Genomic DNA, 17508 nt, shown 5'->3' on the forward strand with positions numbered 1-17508 from the left:
CGCCACACCTCGCGCAGCGCGGGCGACACCTGCCATCAATTTATTATGTTAACACTGGGGCGGGCAGCCCTAATTTAGAGATGACACAATACTTTCTTAATATAAACCCTACCTCTAAAACTATTCATATTTAAACTGACTTTGCCGCGAGCTTTATTTACAATGTATTATTAAAAACATTCAAATAAGTTCCCATTTTTTTTTAATATTTCTTTGCTATGTGTTATTCTAGACTACTTACGATTACGTTCTCTACCTATGTCAAATTCATCGAGATCCATATGTCAATATCAAGCATCCATTTAAACATTCGCACTTAAAATATTGCGAAAGTTCAAATGGTTGGATGTTTGTTAGTTTGTAGATTAAACAGCTAAAGGGATCTCAATAAAATTCTGTATCGATGTAGAGATAGTATGAAAGAACACATAGGCTACATCGTTTTGTGTTTTTTTTTGTTAATTCCACGAAAACAAACTCCCGGAATGAAACCAGTTATAATACACATATGATTATTCATTCAAATCTCCATCATTCTTAGAAAAAAACTCTATAAACTAACAGATCACGTTCCAGCAACAAAGAACTTTCTAGACTGACCAAATCATCCTTATAGTGATTGTAAACATGTAGGAACATCTGCGAGACGCGGTGGTGGTCCCCGTCCGCCGCCAGCAGGGTGGCGAGGGCGCCCACCACCCCCGGCCGGTAGCGCACCTCGCTCTCCTCCAGCACCTTGATGGCCGCCTTCCTGTCGCCCTGCAATACAAAATAACTGCCGATTTAATATTTTAATTTGTATACTGTACAAGTGGGTAACAAATAAAGTTATTTTTTGCATCGATTTATGTAGAAAGATGGATGCAAAGAAGTGGCTGATGAAAGATTACCCTGGAAGACAAAAACCTGGTTATTGAATCTTATCAGAATAAGGCAAGGCTAGGAAGATGATGCCCATTTCTTATCTTCAGGTTCTGGGTTCGAATTCCACCATGTACCATTGTTTTACCATTTTCAAAATTTGTACATTTATCTGAGATCTTTACGATGATAACGACATCGTGATGTCTTCATATATCAGCCAGAGATTTAAAGATATGTGTATAATGAACCTGCAGTGGTAAGATGGTGGTTGGTTGCTAGTGGTGGTTTGTGGATGTTTGCTAGTGGTGGTTGGTGGTAGGTTGCTAGTGGTGGTTGTTGGATGGTTGCTAGTGGTGGTTTGTGGATGTTTGCTAGTGGTGGTTGGTGGTAGGTTGCTAGTGGTGGTTATTGGATGGTTGCTGGTGGTGGTTGGTGGATGTTTACTAGTAGTGGTTGTTGGATGGTTGCTAGTGGTGGTTGGTGGATGTTTACTAGTAGTGGTTGTTGGATGGTTGCTAGTGGTGGTTGTTCGATGGATGCTAGTGGTGGTTGGTGAATGTTTGCTAGTGGTGGTTGTTGGATGGTTGCTGGTGGTGGTTGGTGGATGCTTACTAGTAGTGGTTGTTGGATGGTTGCTAGTGGTGGTTGGTGGATATTTACTAGTAGTGGTTGTTGGATGGTTGCTAGTGGTGGTTGTTCGATGGATGCTAGTGGTGGTTGGTGGATGTTTGCTTGTGGTGGTTGTTGGATGTTTGCTAGTGGTGGTTGTTGGATGGTTGCTGATGGTGGTTAGTGGATGGTTGCTGGTGGTCGTACCTGTGCGAGCAGTATCTGCGCGGCGGGCAGCGCGTGGTGCGGGCGGCGCGCGAGCAGGGCCAGCGCGGCGTCGCGGCGGCCGTCGCGCGCCAGCGAGGCCGCCTCCACCAGCGCCGCGCGCGCCTCCTGCCCCAGCTCGCGGGACAGCTTCACGCAGCACTGCTTGCAGAACTCCGGCTACAAAACACAAAAACAATTGATATCCAAAATATTTGCAAAATCTATCTACTTTGTTGTAGTCTAGTGTTACCTAGTTTTGGTCGAGTGTTGCCTAGTTGTAGTTAAGTGTTATCTAGTTGTAGTCTAGTAATACCTAGTTGTAGTCAAGTGTTAGAGACTAGCATTACCTAGATTTGGTTAAATGTTACTTAGTTGTAGTTTGGTGCTACCTTGTTGTAGTCTAGTGTTACTTAGTTGTTGGTTGTCACCTGGTTGGAGTATATGGCCAGTATGGCCTGGTTGTATACGATGACGGCGCGCTGTCGCGAGGTCAGTTTGTGCTCGAGGCCGTCGGCTGTCGCCGCCTTCATGCGCTTGCGGGAGTCGAACACGTTGCTATCCCTGTTACATATGTCACTAGTAAGAATCCTTTCACTTTTTTATCTTTACAACTAATCTATACTACAAGGAGAAAAGATTTGTATTTTTGGATCGAAATAATTCAAAAACTACCGGACAGATTGAAAAAAAATTTTCACCATTAAAAAGCAATGTTATTAGTAACATAGGCTATGTTTTTTTTTATTATTTTTTATTTCACTCGGACGAAGTTTGAAGCAACATCTATAAACTATAAATAGAGGGACTTGCTTTTAACATAAATAAGTATTAAAAAAATCAATCTTCAAGGGGGTTCGAGGTTGAGGTCGCTAGTGGTGTACCTGTTTATAACAACGAGGTTGTTGCTGGCGACGGCGACGAGCGCCTGGTCGGCGGGGCGCGCGCGCAACACGGCCTGGTACAGCGCCGCAGCCTCCTTATCGCGGCCCGCGCACTGCAAGCTGTACCCCTGCTGCACCCTGATATGCAACGCAACACTTACTATATGTCATTTTTTGTATTAGGTGATATATTAGTATTCGGTGACCTGAATTCACTGAAATACCAAAGCGACGGCTACACATAGACCTAATTCTAGTCCCTTTCCACCTTCTTCTTTAGAGGAAAGGAAAAGTTAATTTGACGTTGGGAGGCGTATTTAAAGGGGAAATATCCTCTTTATATGCGTCTCATCCGCCATCTATTAAATGTAGGCAACATATTTGCAATTGTGGATGTTTATGGGCAGCGATCGCATCGCCATTTCAGCGAAAACAGGTGGCCGCTTGATCATTAAAAAGAAGATGTACATTTGCAGATCTGTTAATTCCTTTAATCAACAGGAGGGTATGCACGGAGAGGTTATTTCCGTTACCTTATTCGTTCCCTGCCAAATCTGCCCCTTACCTACTTCAGAGACAGAGAACAGACTTGGGCATGGATACTCATCGAAGTGTAAAATATATAATTGCAGGCAATACTACTGTTAAAAGATATATCCCACAGTAACTAAATTCGCACCTGATAATAGCGGCCTCTTCTCTAGCCTCATCCTCAGTGCCGCCATCCTCTAGCACACTTTCCATACATGTTTGCTCCGCACGCTTCAGCACCGGCAATGCCTCAGTAAACTTACCGCGCATTACAAGTGTGCTACCCGCATTGTATTGCAGCTCATATGTATTCTCTTCAAATTGAGGCAACTCTGCATTCTATAAAAGATTTTGCTTAATGTGAGACAATGACCAATTTGTCTTATAGTCATCATTACCAGCTCATTTTACATCTTTACTAAGCCAGGAGTGTATCCTAAGTTAGGAATGACTATGACTTTGTTGACTGATATTGTGCATTGTGTATTGCAATGTTTTTTTTTTCACTATAAGAATGTAAATTATGTTCATACAAAATTAAAAAATAGAAAATCATATTAGTACATGGTTGGATTCAAACCCAGGACCTGTGGATCTGTGGAATACAATTCCAGCCCTTTCACCCCAGAGGCACCAACACTCACTTGCATTAAAGTAATCATTACAAAATATAACTATGCATATACTAACGGGGTTCAATGCGGCCAGGTTAGCCACAACAGCAGACATATTGGCTTTCCTTTCATCTTCATAATCATCGGTGGTGTTCTTCACAATATCACGGTACAGGTTGTAGCAGTCTTGGTACTGTTCTAAACGGTATAATATTTGAGCCCTAAAAAGAATTACATTTATTTATAAGGCCAGTGTTGTAACTGATAATAATTTACTGTTTAAATATTGATAAATTAATCTTATGATTCACAAAACAATTATGGGGTTTAAAAGCAAATAAGCTTTAGTTCAAATTTTGAGTTTTTTACACTGTGTATACTAAATTTTTGCTAGTTATGATTGACAAAACAATTATCTATACTAATATAATGAAGCGTAAACACACACTACTTAGTGGTGTGTGTTTATGCTTGAGACATGTGACGTGTGTTTTGAAGGTGTGAATTACAAATGATATTGTGATTTATATCTTGATAGATAATAATTCAAAGCTAGTTGTATGTATTGTAATGTATTTAGTTTTTCATACCTTAGTTCTTTCAAGGCGAGTGTCAGCTCGGGAGCATTATCCACAGTCTGTAAAGCATCCTTGGGGCAATTGAGACGATACTGTGTGTAAGCCTTCTCAAAGTGCAAGTCCGCAGCAAGAGCAGCATTCTTAGGGTTGTTAAGAACTGCCAATGCCTCCTTGAAGTTGTGGAGCTGAATGAAGCAGATTATCTTGCAGTGGAACGCCTTTTGCTCCGTTGGGGATATCTGCAAGACTGAAAAAAATTTGGTTGTTTTTTTTATGGTTACATTTTATGATCCTATGGCATTAGGGGCTTCGTTTTCTTGATTTCTTTAATTTGAATATATTAATTTGAATTGTAAATTTTAATGTAGACGATCGTGAAATGCACAGATGTTGACAAATAATTTATGAATAAAAGACTTAACATATGAGAAATTTAAATGAATTATATATTGTTCTTACTTTTCCCCGCAGATTTTAATGCTCTTTCATAATCTCCGCTTTGACAAAATTTATTTAATTCAATGTAGCCCTGAACGAGGCTACTTTCCTTGTTGGCTGACATTTTTTGACAGATTGCAAGTTGGCACTTGAGCTGTCATGGATTTCGTCACTTGATGATGCGTTTAGAAACTAGCGAATTTACTATTTAAGTTTAAAAAATAAAAAAAAGCACTTTTATAAAACAAGACAATAAAACACATTGTATTTTAATTAGAGAGCGCAATATGAAATGATTGATTTAATCACTGAAAAATTTTACCTTAGTTTGTCTTGAGCAAATTTCGAGTGAGTGTATGTGGGCGCAATTTCATTCTCGTCTCTTTTGTAACGCCCCTAAAAAAGTAAATTTATACAAAAACTTACTCTTGGTTAATTTATGTTTATTTTCCTATTTGTGGTAAATTATTTATCATAAGTCTAAATGAGGTTAAAAAGTATGATCTCACATATCTAAGTTAGAGTGTTATTCGGAGTAGAAGTTCTTCATTTTTGACATTGGATTAATATATCCATTTTAAAATATCACAAACATACAAATATAAAAGAAGCAACCTGAAAATCTTAAAACCACTGAGTTCGTTTCTCTAAACTCATACATGTTTTGCCGTATTGCGCTCTAAATAGAGACGGTTAAAACTTTAAATTTAACGCCTCAACAATTCTATCTTCAAGCAGACAGGTATCGAGTTTAGATTCAATCTGAATCGAGTTAGTTTAAAGTATTTCTTAGCATCGAAGCGGCTAACTCTCCAACTTATAATGACGGTTGCATTTTCGCTTGGGAGGTTTATAAAATGGTATTTGAAAAGTTCGGGCGATGAATAAGGACGGATAGATTCCTCCCGTGGGAGTCGTAAATATCGATTTGGCTTTAAGAAGGTTTGTGTTTACATAAAATTTTAATAGTTCAGTGTTACATTTTGTTTTCTAAGTAGCCTATCTATTATTTAATAATTTAAGAAATCAGGATTAAAGGAAAAAAATACACTTTAGGTTGCCTCATAACTAACATTATTAAAAGCTTTTGCGACTTTTAAAAGTGAAACATTTGGACAGGCAAGGATTGTATGAATTCTCTGGCGGGAGTTAGTGTTGCCAGTTGTTGAGTGAGTTGAATCTGCACTACTGCTCAACTGTACTGGCCAAGTGTGAATTACGGCCTTCACTTTCAAGAGAAAATACAATATTTGGAAACGTTTCATAACGACGCTATAATATTTAAAGAGAAAACATTACATGAAGTATAATCACAAATGGGATATCTCAGTAAGAAGTTTTCATTAAAAATAATTAGTCATTTAGTATTTGTATTGGCACAGTTTCTTTATAGGATTGGCGTTTAATTTCCCTTAATTTCCGGCGTGGGTACGGTCCGCACAAACGCTCATAGCACGGACACTGTCTCTGCTGACTGCGGACGCGATCGCATCTTTATTGAGCGCACTTCCAATTCAATACAAATAACAAAACATTACATTATTTTGTTGTTGTCCAAATATCTTTTATGAACTAAGATGTGCTCCGGTTTTGTCATTATTGTATACGAAAATTTTGTAATCTTTCGGATACTCGATATTGTGGATTGAAGTGTAGGGAAATTAAAATGGTTGGCACATCTATAAAAAAATAAATAAAAAGAAACCACGCGAAATGTGTATTTTTTTTAATTTCTGTGTGTTCTTTGAATTGTTTTAGTTTTTATAGGCAAGTCGACATGTGTGAATGGTTTGTGTTAAACGTCGCAACGTCGGCGGGACCCTTTTAAATCAAATTCCGCGCAATTTATCAGCCTGGGACGGAATAATACACGTATCCTCTCTAGCCCCATATGTATTGCGACCCTCGCCTACGCTGAAAAATTTAATATAAGCGATACAAACTATTCACTAGTTATACAGAAAACTACATGTATGTTTGTTGTGCCTTATGACGTCATAATACTTTCGTGGTCGAGTGCTAAAAGCTTATTGTAAAAAAAATCTACATTAAATATTGTTTGTTAGTTTTCACCTAATTTCTATTGCAGTTTCTGTTTCTTTAAATATTACATTTACCAATGTTTTTGTGGACAAAGTTATTTTATATTTCTATTTAGTTAGTGCTAAAATAAGCATTTATATGTCCATGTCATTTATATAAACTTGTCATAACATTAAAGTCAATTTGTAGTCAGAGAAGAAATAAGCGAAATAACAAACAGCATTTCCGCTAATTTCCTCAGCGGGTGTCATCTAAGGGGTCCGAGACCTGGGAGGGGGTAGAAGTCCTTTCATACCAGACAGGATCTCATTGACGTCGCTAATTCAATTACAAGTCTTAGGAAAATTCTATAAAAGTTTATATCCTTGATGCTTTCTCGCAATATAATATTTACGTTAAGGTTGCAGGCATTGCAATCTTACTAATAATATAAATGCGAATGTTTAGATGGATGGATGTTTTTTAGTGTTTGTAGCCTAGACTAAACAGATCTCGATGAAATTTGACATACATGTAAGAGATACTCTGCAAGAACACTTAGGCTGCTTAGTATTTTTTTAAATTGCATGCGGAAGGAGTCAAGGAGAAAGAGACAGTGATACGTTAAGTAAAAAAGTATCCAATTGTTTAAACAGTAATTGGAAAACTAAAACTTGTACTAAATCACTGGATTAAACGTATATCTTTACCGGCCAGTGTTTAAGCGTTGCGATCCGTTTCACAAAACTTTGGAATCCCAGTACAACAGTAACAGAATCCACGATTGCGCTCGTATCCAACTTTACTGTGGTTACTATCGATTCGAGACATAGCTGAGATTCCGAAAGTTTTTTTGTGGTTACCCCATTTTAAAATAGCGATCAACAGTACTAAAATGGCGAAATCAAATAAACACAAAATACCACTGCTTAAAGCCTATCCATTATTAGTAGTCAGTGTTATACAAGCTGGTATATACTCGTAATTTTCTTCTTAACTTATAAACCATCAACTTTTTATTTCGCCATTGCACATTTCCTAATCTTTCGTGGACCCCAGACCACTTTGACAATTAATTAAATAAAAATTTTAGAAAGGTCAAGCATAAAAAAAACACTTCGCGATAACTTCTAAGTAAAATTTTAGGTTATAGTTATCAGTTAGCGCGAAGCCATCGTGTTCGCGTGTCCCTCTCATCCCTTAGGAATGTGACACTGACGAGTGACGACGTAAAACAACCTGATACGAATGGAACGGTTACTTAGTTATTAATATTAACTTACTATATTTCAAAATGAAGAGCTTCAACTTACCTACATGTGTTGAATAGTGTAAATATTATGTATTACACTTTGGTCCTGTACCACCAAATTGTAAATTGTCTGATAACAATCCAACGTGTAAAATATGTGATGGAAATATCGGATTTTATTACTTTATCAGACATTGACGACATTATAAAGCTATCTGAGCCTCTATTTGTCAGTGGGACAGGCCCTAATAATTAGTGCTACTTTTTCGTATTTTATATCAGTCGTAAAACATCAAGACCCGCGTCTTGTTTACAGAATTTCCGTTTGGATATTTATTATTGCCGGAGGACTAATTCATGTCCCTTTTCCTTTCTATTTCTCTCTTAGGTGTAAAGGATGAGAAGAAAAACTGGATCTGACAGCGGAAGAAACGCACAGAAAGGTGAAATATCCAGTTTATGTGTGCGTCCTCTTCCGTTGATTAAGGGTAGGCAACGCATCTGCAATTGTGGATGTCTATGGACAGCGGTCGCTTCATCATTTCGGCAGATTTAGATGGCCATTTCCTCGTTTGCCACCTTATAATATAAAAAAGAAAAAAGCTTAATTTAAAATAATGAAAAGAGTAAATTAGGCAGTTTAACAATTTAAGACGGACGACGGAAACTTTAGTAAATAAATTTCCGTTACCATACTGTTTAACTTTTAGCCGGTCGCGACAACTTTTTATTTACCAGGTCGTTTAGCTACAGCAAGGTCCACACCGCGCTGGATTATCATACAAATAGGTTTTACTCAGCTTCTACGGCGCCGCTAATTATTTTGCAAAGTGCAATTTATATTAAACAAGCTTTTGCTGGAGTTTTCTCTGTTGCAAGATTTAGCGCTTGTTACTTCTGAAAGTGGGTTAGAGAATGTTATTTTATACATACAAAGCACGTCACAAGAAAGTAGAGGAAGGCCAAAATGTATGTAGGAGTATTTATTGTTTAAGATAAGGTATTGAAATGTAATGGCTAATAGAAAAATATGTTAAAAGGCATGTATACATATACTGATCCAAGCTGCTTACAGAAAGGCCAGTGGCTCCGGAGATGTTACCTTATTTTCAGCTATGTAATCTAGTAACGAAGGTTTCTTGCATTCTTACAACAGTGGACTTTAAAGGTATAATATCAGTTTGTATGAAATTCTAACCTCCAGTCCTAACGTCAGTGGTTCCACTCCTATATTTGATAGAACAGTTAGTATTCTTTACGTCATTGCTTGGAGTACAGCCAGCGTCGTGTCCCGAGCTGAACACCGTGACGTCATTGACAGCGGGTGAAATGCATTTATTCTCTTAAAAATAAATATTTGAAATATTTATACCGTTCGAAGAAATAAACCTAATTTTCTTCGGAATTCTAGCGGAATTGTACTAACAAGGACGTTAGTAAGTTTGGAATAGATATTAAATACGTAACTTTACAGGATTTCATGCATATTCGAGTAATAGCCAACGGTCAAACCTGTTATTAAATAGCGACAGATTGCCGGACCTATTACAAATTCACACATCAATTAACTACAGAGCAATTAATGTTGCAAGAGATGGTTAGAACCTTATGAAATTTGTATTATTGTAAAAGACGTACTTAAAACCAGACAATTCTAATTGTTACAAGATTGCGAAAGGTCCTATTGAAAATGTTTAAGTTTCTAACCAATTCTAAACATCCATCTCTGGGTCCACATCTCTATCTGTTAGGTCTAACTGGTATCTGGCAGCCAGATGAAAAAACTCAATTCACGCGTCTTAAAATGATTATATTCTACATTATTGTAGCATTTTTCTCATCTCAGTATATGAAATGTATATTATATCCCAAAATAGAATCGATACAGTTAATTCTTCAATATGTACCTTTCCATCTTGGTATTGTAAAGGCTTGCTACTTCCGAAGGGAATCTAAAACTTGGTCTTCGCTTGTTAATTTTCTATCCCAAGTAGAATGCAAACAAATAGAAGGAAAGGAAGAAAAAATGATCACAATCGTGGAGAGTTATATTCAACGCAATCGTCGGATCACTTATTTCTTCTGGGCGTTGGCTTTCTTTTCTAACTTCAGTATTTTCTCCGAACCTTATGCCAAAAACAGAATAATAGAAAATGGCACTAGTATATATTTAAATATTTTCGATGGGTTTGTTCCTTTTGGCGGTGAACCACCAGGTTATTACATTTCAATGGCGATACAAACGATTCTAGGACATATTGTTAGTGCTTACGTTATAGGCTGGGATACAATGGTTGCTTCTATTATGATATTTTTTGCTGGTCAACTGAAAATGTCTCGGTCACACGCTAAGGAAGTTGTAAAATCTGACACTGTAGAAACCCATCGGAGTATTGCAAATTGTCATAAATTTCACGTTGAATTAGTCAAGTAAGTGGAAATGAATTTTGAAATGTAGATTGTGATGACAAGCCACTTATGATTTTTGATATATTTGTAGGCATCAAAGGATATTCAATGGTTTGATATCGCAAGTAATGTTTGTCTATTTGATAGTTATTTCGGTTAATTTGGGAGTTTGCATCATCCAGATTGTTGAAGTTAGTAGAATTAGTTTCCTTAAATGCTGTTTATTTTTGCTTTTTTAATTAATTTAGTTTGTTCATTTCCATCGCTGCCTGTATTTTTTTTTGTGACTGTGTTGGTATAATATTTATACGTATGTTGCAGGTGCAAGATGATTTGGCGATGCTTATATCGAGTTGTTTGTTCGTGGTGGCTTGCTTGATACAGTTGTTATTATTTTATTGGTTCAGCAACGAGGTAACTGAAGAAGTGAGTAAGGCACTAAAATCTTGAGGAATTATAAAGCATTACGTGTGATTTGTTATTTCCATGATCATGGAGAAATTGAAAATATTTCTTATTCTTTTAACGAGAGTAAATCAAAAAGAATTTACGGTATTAAGTACTTTACTTTGTAAAGGCTACTTTAATTACGTTTCGTGACTTTTTCGTGTTTTAGAGTTTGAAGGTGAGTTACGGCGTTTTCGAAAGTGATTGGGTGAAATGTGATAAACTTATACAGAAAGAGATTCACCTCCTTGGACTGACATTGAGTAACAGGCTTGTATTCAAAGCTGGACCATTCAACGAGATGTCACTAACCACTTTTGTTTTTGTAAGTACTATAATAAAAAAAGATTTACAGAGCTCAATGATGATTGTGCAAGTTAATGTTTTAAGACAAGTATTGAGACAGAGGAAGAAAGAGGGGTCTAGGGAGGGTTTAGAAAACGAATTGAAGATATGTACTTTTACTCCAAGAAACTTTAAGCGAAAATTAAAAACTGTTCAACTCTTGTTTTTGTACTCCGGTGAAGGCACCGACTAGTTTCTGACCCTTCGGGGCTCCTGCTTCAGGGCGAGTATTAGTTAGCTTTTGTTTGCGGTCTGACACTGACATAGAGTGCGAGGCGCGACGTGAAGAAGGACCCCCGAAAGGTCTAAAACTAGTCGGTGCCGTCACCGGAGGATAAAAACGTGAGTTGAGCCGTTTTTAATTTTCGATTAATCTTTGATTATGATTTATTAATCCATCTTTTATTTTCACAGATTTTGAGGACAAGCTATAGTTTCTACACGCTTTTGAATAAGACTAATTAAATCATTCAGTTTTGTTTTAAACATTTTCATAATTACAGTTTATTAATGTTTAAAAACAATGTCATTATTTGTGTTTGCTATTAAGTACCGCAGATATGTTTGTGTGACATTTCACGAGAGTCAGATAAATATTTCTAGTTCAATATTTGCGTCGCTTGGCACCCTTCCTGACTCCTGTCTACGTGTCATAGGTGCTCTGTAAACCTTGATGTATTTAGATGCAGGATTAAAATTATTTTGGCAAACAATTGCAAATAGTTGTTTATATGTAAAGAAATTAGCTGTTTTAACTGTAGTTTTTTTTTTAATTTGCTTGCTTCTATGCCTTAAAATGTCTTAAACACTAAATTCATGATGTGTTGGTATTTGTAAATCTACAAGCCTGTGAACTTTCGAAAAAGAGTGAATAAGTTCAAATTAATATTTTTGCACTTGGTCGGAGAACAGTGTCGAGAAGTCTGTAACAAATTTAATTAATCTTTTTTATATGTAAATGGACTGATAGACAAATTTGACAATTTCTTCAAAGCCAAGAAGGACATAAAATGTGGGTATGTTTTTTACGCACGAACAGCAAGAACATGTTTCCGTTGAACAATATACTTTTCAACCAAAAAAAAGTTCGCGAATTATTCGTTGTCGTCACCAACGACCGTATTATTTTCTGGGATTAGATAACGTTAATATGTAATCTTGCCCAACTATCGAAGGTACAAGCTGATACAATAAAATGTATGCCCAAAGTAATTAATGCATACGGAGTAAATTAACGTAATGAAAATAACTATACATCAGTTGTGAAAACTATGAGTGCGAAGCCCAGCTACCGCTGCGCCCGCGCGTCAACTTGGCGATGGCGGCGCGATGTTGCGCGGCGTTGCCAGCCCGCACGGTGTAGCGCGGCGTTGCCAATCCGCGCGTCCCTCGGAGTGACCGGCTTACATTCCTTAACGTTTAATAGCGAAATATTTTCGCCGAAAATATGTGAAAAGGCGGGAACACGTAATAAAACAAACTTTATTTAAACTTCATTTCTAAGTATTCTAAACATACACAAATACCGACAATATGTTGCTCTCTCTTTCTAAAATTTCAAAGGTTTATGAAGTAATTTTTTCATTAAGTTCGCCCTACGGAAATTTACATATAAATCCATGAAGTTAGCAAAATAATTTGACAAGCGACAGAGGCCGAATCACAAACCATTTGTATGTTAATTCTGACAGTGGCTGGTTCCTGACGAGTGGTACGAAATTGAAAATTCTTCTAAACAATACAACTTTAAACTTCTCCTACAAGTCGAACGGGACTATTTTTATAGATTGGATTACATTAATACTTTTTCTTGTCTAAATGAGATTTAAACAGATCTTCAAATGTCATTTCGTATCGATTACTGTTGTATCGATGTCTTTTAAAATGCTTTCGAAATGCTGTTCAAATCTTATCATAAATATGCATATCTGCTAAAATAACATTTCAACGGTAAACCAATCCGAACATTATCTAAACAGAGTTTAACTCTCCGGGAGCTTATGAATCCGCTCGTTGTCGGCTACTCAAACTTTATTGAAATTAAGCTCGCATTTCTCGATAATCGATTTGAAGTCGAGTCGAGTACTCAATCGCAAACCCGTTGCAAATTCGAGTTAGATATTCCAGGTAGTGGAGAATGATCGGTGCACTAACAAGTTTGTTTAATCAATATTATGAAGTGTTATTCAAATACGTAAATAAGTTAAAAAAATTTACATCTTTCCTAATAGATATTCTAAAATGTTTTATTATAAATCTATAGTAATTGGCAACTACAAGTCGGCAAAGACGTTCCGTGCGAATTGAAGATTCCTAGAAGTCATCGTAACTCCGCACAGAAGCATTGTTTAGAACTGAACAATGTTCCTAACACTGATCTGTTGTAAAGATTTACGCCTGGGATTTGCGACCGAACTTTAAACTACTTGAATAGTAATTTGGAGTTGGGTTGTAACGGAACTCCGCTTCCGCATCCGTAAGTGCGGAACTTCCGCAAGACGTGATAACTCCGCATCCGCTTTCATTATTTGTAATGCGGAGTTATAACGGAGGTTAATTTACGTCTTTAACGCGAGTGGGGCGATTAGGTATAGTTTATGCGGCCCGCGCGGGCGTGATATGTCAACTAACTATAATTGTTATATATTATATTAGCATAATAAACTGTATCTTGTAATTATGTACCAATCTGTATTTTTAATTAACGTAGTGTTAGTTTTTATTTCTATAATAAATCGAAATTAATATTTTATTATTGACTGCACCGCACCGCATCGGCATCCGCTTCCGTTAAATTGGCCTCCGTTACAACCCTAATTTGGAGTTTAAGTAACTTAGAGACTTGTTGGCAGCATTACGATATTTGTATTATTTTATGTTCTCGATCATTCGATTCCAAAATATATAGATAGATGCGTGTGTTTAAAAGAATGAAAAAGGAAATTGGATATAATCCTATCAAGTAGAGAAGTCTATTGCGTCACAGGAAACAAGTGTTGAAGAATATCTTCACTTCACCTAGGCGTATAATCCTTTGTACGCTGTTTGAGGTGGAGTTATCAATCAATTAAGATAATTCTTAAGACCGGGCGTATACCTTTGACTAAACTATCGTACAACCGTTGTGCGATTCGATTGTTTCGAAACCAATTCAACTGTTTAATTGCAACTAAAAATCGTGTAGTGTGTGCACTTCCTTATAAGATCATAGGTGAAAGACTAAACAGTTGTGCGACAGTTTAGTTTCAGGTGTGCGCATGCTCCGTAGATTTTAATATGCAACAGATGTAGTTGTTTTAGCAGAAATATCACATACAAAGAGTTGTGCCTCACTATTTATATGAAAAAAACCATTAATTGAAGGTAAAGATAAACTCTACGCGAGGGTTCATTACGCGGTAGAGCGGGCGTCGAGTGCGCAGAATGATTCTCCACTCTACCCGCTCTTTACAGACCTTACCAAATTAAAATGCTTTGAAAGTAAATACTCCTGCAACTGGGAATTGAATGGCTTTTCATTTTAATTATATTATACCATAGACATGCTGTAAGTATTCAAAGATGTTTATAATTTATATCGGTTTCGTATTTACTAGTGGACCATAATCCTTACATTTATTCAGAAATAATTCAAATTTTAGTAATATGCTCTGTTAATCTTTACTAATATTATAAAGAGGAAAGATTTGTATTTTTGTATGCATTTAAATAACTCAAAACTACTGGCCGATTTAAAAAAAATCACCAATAAAAAGCTACATTATCAGTTAGTAGCATAGGCTATGCTTTGTTTGACTCCACGTGGGCGGAGTCGCGGGTAAAAATTATAAAATAATTTACTACTGAGTAAAAAAGAACAGTACTACGATGGCAATATTTTGAATTTAAATTTCGAACATCCATTCGTTTAACTTCGTAAATTTTAATCGAATATTGCTAATGAAGTTTTCCAACCAGTCTGTTTATTCGCTTATTTGTAGCATTTCTGTAAGCGATTGGTGTTCCAGCTAGATACAGAACTTTCATAACTGGCAGCTAAACTTCCTGACAGCTTTGTAGCGAAGTTATGCTGGTTTTGATAACGTTTAGGTACTGTCCACTGATAGCTTATATCGATGAAAGTATCGAGAATTGACATTTGAATTGCTAAGCTGCATGAGCATTATAAATATTATAAAACTATATTGAATAACGACCCGATTTATTGGTCGGTTTCTCACCTATATTTAACTATTACTTAGTGTTTTTTAATCGATAATTTCATGAATTTCCAAACTAAGAAACTTGAGTTTTACTACGTTGAAACTTTGGTCAATTCAACACTAAGGAATCACTAAGTATTGATAAAACGGATACTTCAGCAACCAATAAGTGGCAGGAATTAAATAATCGATGGTGATCTTTATCATACCATGCGTATTTATTTTAGTAACTAGTTTTTGTCCGCGACTCCGACCGCGTGGAATTAAAAAACCAAAGTAGTCTATGTGTTTTTACAGATATGCTCTACATCTAGTCACTTTTTTTTTAGGTAGATCAACAGGTTTATATAATTCAATAGTTTAAAATCTTTAGATCGCTTGTACACCCACGAACATCTCCATAAGCAGACTTTTGTTGCCAGTTCCTCCCAAATTAGAATAAAACCACAAACACTTGACACTGGCCCAATCCGCTGTGGGCTGTGGGAGAGCCATAAACAAAATAGAATAGAATACATCTTGTCAAATTTCATCGAGATCCGTTCAATCGCTAAGGCGGCAAAATTTAACAAACATTTTCCAATGTAAACATTCGCTATAATATTAATAGGATTGTCTGTCTGATTTTAAACAGATTTAGTAAACTATGCCTATACTTTTTTTACCGACTCTATTCGTCTGTATGTTTTTTTTTAGTGCAACTTGTCAAGAAAAATTACCCAACTATCTATGAAAATTCAGAGCATTAAAATAAATGGTTTTCATGGAATAACGGTTAGTTTGTGAATAGTTTCATGTGTATGGCTTCCAGGTATTGTTCATTAAGAAGGTCCGCATTTGTTGCGAGTAATGATCGCTCATTATATCTCAAACAATGCGTCAAACTTTGTCCATACGTGACTACGCTGTAATTAGAAACGGCGAATTATTTCTTTATTATACGAAAATGCTTTAGCAAGTTACCTCCAATATTGTAGCCTAATTATGAAGAGAAAAGATTTTTAATTTTGACTGACTTCCCAAAAAAATACGCGTGAACTTCCGCTTACAGATTCTCTCGCACTAACCGTCGGATGAATTAGGCTTCCTATTGGCTTATTGTTTTATATTCACAAACGTCTAATTTCTTCTATATATGCGGTACCCCGTCTTACCTCTCTACCCCGTCATGCCCCCCCTTCCCCTACTCAATTGGTCTTTACATTTTTTGGATTTCAGTATGTATCGTTTTCAAGAAGTCATCAGCAACAGTTATTTTTACTAACATAAATGCGAAAGTTTAGTTTGATGTTTGTTAGAGTTTGAAGCTAACACGGCTAAACAGATTTAGATGGAATTTGGCATAGATGTAGAGGATAGTCTGGAAGAATACATAGGCTACTTGCATTTGTTTTTTTAATTCCGCGCGGACGTAGTCGCGGGCGAAAGCTAGTTTTTATATAATCCTCTACCATAGTTTGAGAGTAATGTCGATATTTCGTTTAAAAATCTCTTATTCTCGGAACTATTAGGTATATATGCAAATTGCAGTTGATTTTTAGCATTTCATTTATTTTTAAATTGTTTTTTGCTTCCAAATACCATTACTAATATAATAATTGCGAAAGTTTAGATGGATGGATGTTTGTTAAAGTTTCTAGCCTAAACGGCTGAACGAATTTCGATGAAATTTCGTATGGATGTAGAGGATAGTCTGAAGGAACACATAGGCTACTGTCTTTTGTTTTTTTTTTAATTTTACGTGGACAGAGTTCCGTGCGAAAAATAGTAGTCAATAAATAGAATGTGAGGTTTAAATTGTTAAACATGTAAATGTTCGGGCACGGGAGGGCATCGAGTGACAGATGTCGGGCCTCCGAATGAAATTTCCCGCTGGTAATCGAATGTTTGCGAGCAACTTCCTTATTAACGGCGACAGAGTTCCAGCCCCGGCGCTTTGATTATGAAAGGGGAGCGGCCTAACAGATTTAGCTACACCCCTGTCAAACAACGAACATGTTTTCGGTATCAAACTTTTCACTATGCAATAAATGTTGAATTTATTTATTTCCTTTTTAATAATAGGAGGAAATTGAGTTAGTTATTGTTAAAATATCAGTAATTTTTATA

The 17508-nt window shown here is 36.4% G+C and overlaps 2 protein-coding genes across 2 annotated transcripts in view; one reads left to right on the forward strand and one right to left on the reverse strand.

Moving 5' to 3' along the window:
- Positions 1 to 4868, reverse strand: part of LOC106100079 (signal recognition particle subunit SRP72) — a 10584-nt gene extending 5716 nt beyond the window's left edge. The window contains exons 1-9 of the mRNA XM_013278815.1: positions 4744 to 4868; positions 4297 to 4531; positions 3783 to 3927; positions 3241 to 3431; positions 2562 to 2699; positions 2109 to 2241; positions 1681 to 1857; positions 601 to 759; positions 9 to 29 (exon numbers count right to left, since the gene is read on the reverse strand). Coding sequence (XP_013134269.1) covers positions 9 to 29; positions 601 to 759; positions 1681 to 1857; positions 2109 to 2241; positions 2562 to 2699; positions 3241 to 3431; positions 3783 to 3927; positions 4297 to 4531; positions 4744 to 4846 — 1302 coding nt within the window. The 5' untranslated portion in view covers positions 4847 to 4868. The remainder of the gene's footprint in view (positions 1 to 8; positions 30 to 600; positions 760 to 1680; positions 1858 to 2108; positions 2242 to 2561; positions 2700 to 3240; positions 3432 to 3782; positions 3928 to 4296; positions 4532 to 4743) is intronic.
- Positions 4869 to 9578: 4710 nt separating this feature from the next.
- LOC106100080 (odorant receptor 49b-like) lies at positions 9579 to 11662 on the forward strand. The gene is made up of 6 exons (XM_013278816.1): positions 9579 to 9593; positions 9675 to 10426; positions 10497 to 10596; positions 10727 to 10831; positions 11022 to 11177; positions 11612 to 11662. Exons 1-6 carry the CDS (start codon positions 9579 to 9581, stop codon positions 11660 to 11662), a joined length of 1179 nt encoding a protein of 392 aa, XP_013134270.1.
- Positions 11663 to 17508: the final 5846 nt, after the last annotated feature.

This window comes from Papilio polytes, unplaced genomic scaffold (assembly GCF_000836215.1).
Source record: "Papilio polytes unplaced genomic scaffold, Ppol_1.0 DF824069.1, whole genome shotgun sequence".
In the NCBI taxonomy this organism is placed as follows: Eukaryota; Metazoa; Arthropoda; class Insecta; order Lepidoptera; family Papilionidae; genus Papilio; species Papilio polytes.

What these genes read in the sequence shown, in the direction of transcription:
- LOC106100080 (XM_013278816.1), top strand. An exon ending in GCAACGAGGTAACTGAAGAA is followed by an intron (nt 10,832 to 11,021) that starts GTGAGTAAGGCA and finishes TTCGTGTTTTAG; the next exon opens with AGTTTGAAGGTGAGTTACGG. An exon ending in CACTAACCACTTTTGTTTTT is followed by an intron (nt 11,178 to 11,611) that starts GTAAGTACTATA and finishes TTATTTTCACAG; the next exon opens with ATTTTGAGGACAAGCTATAG.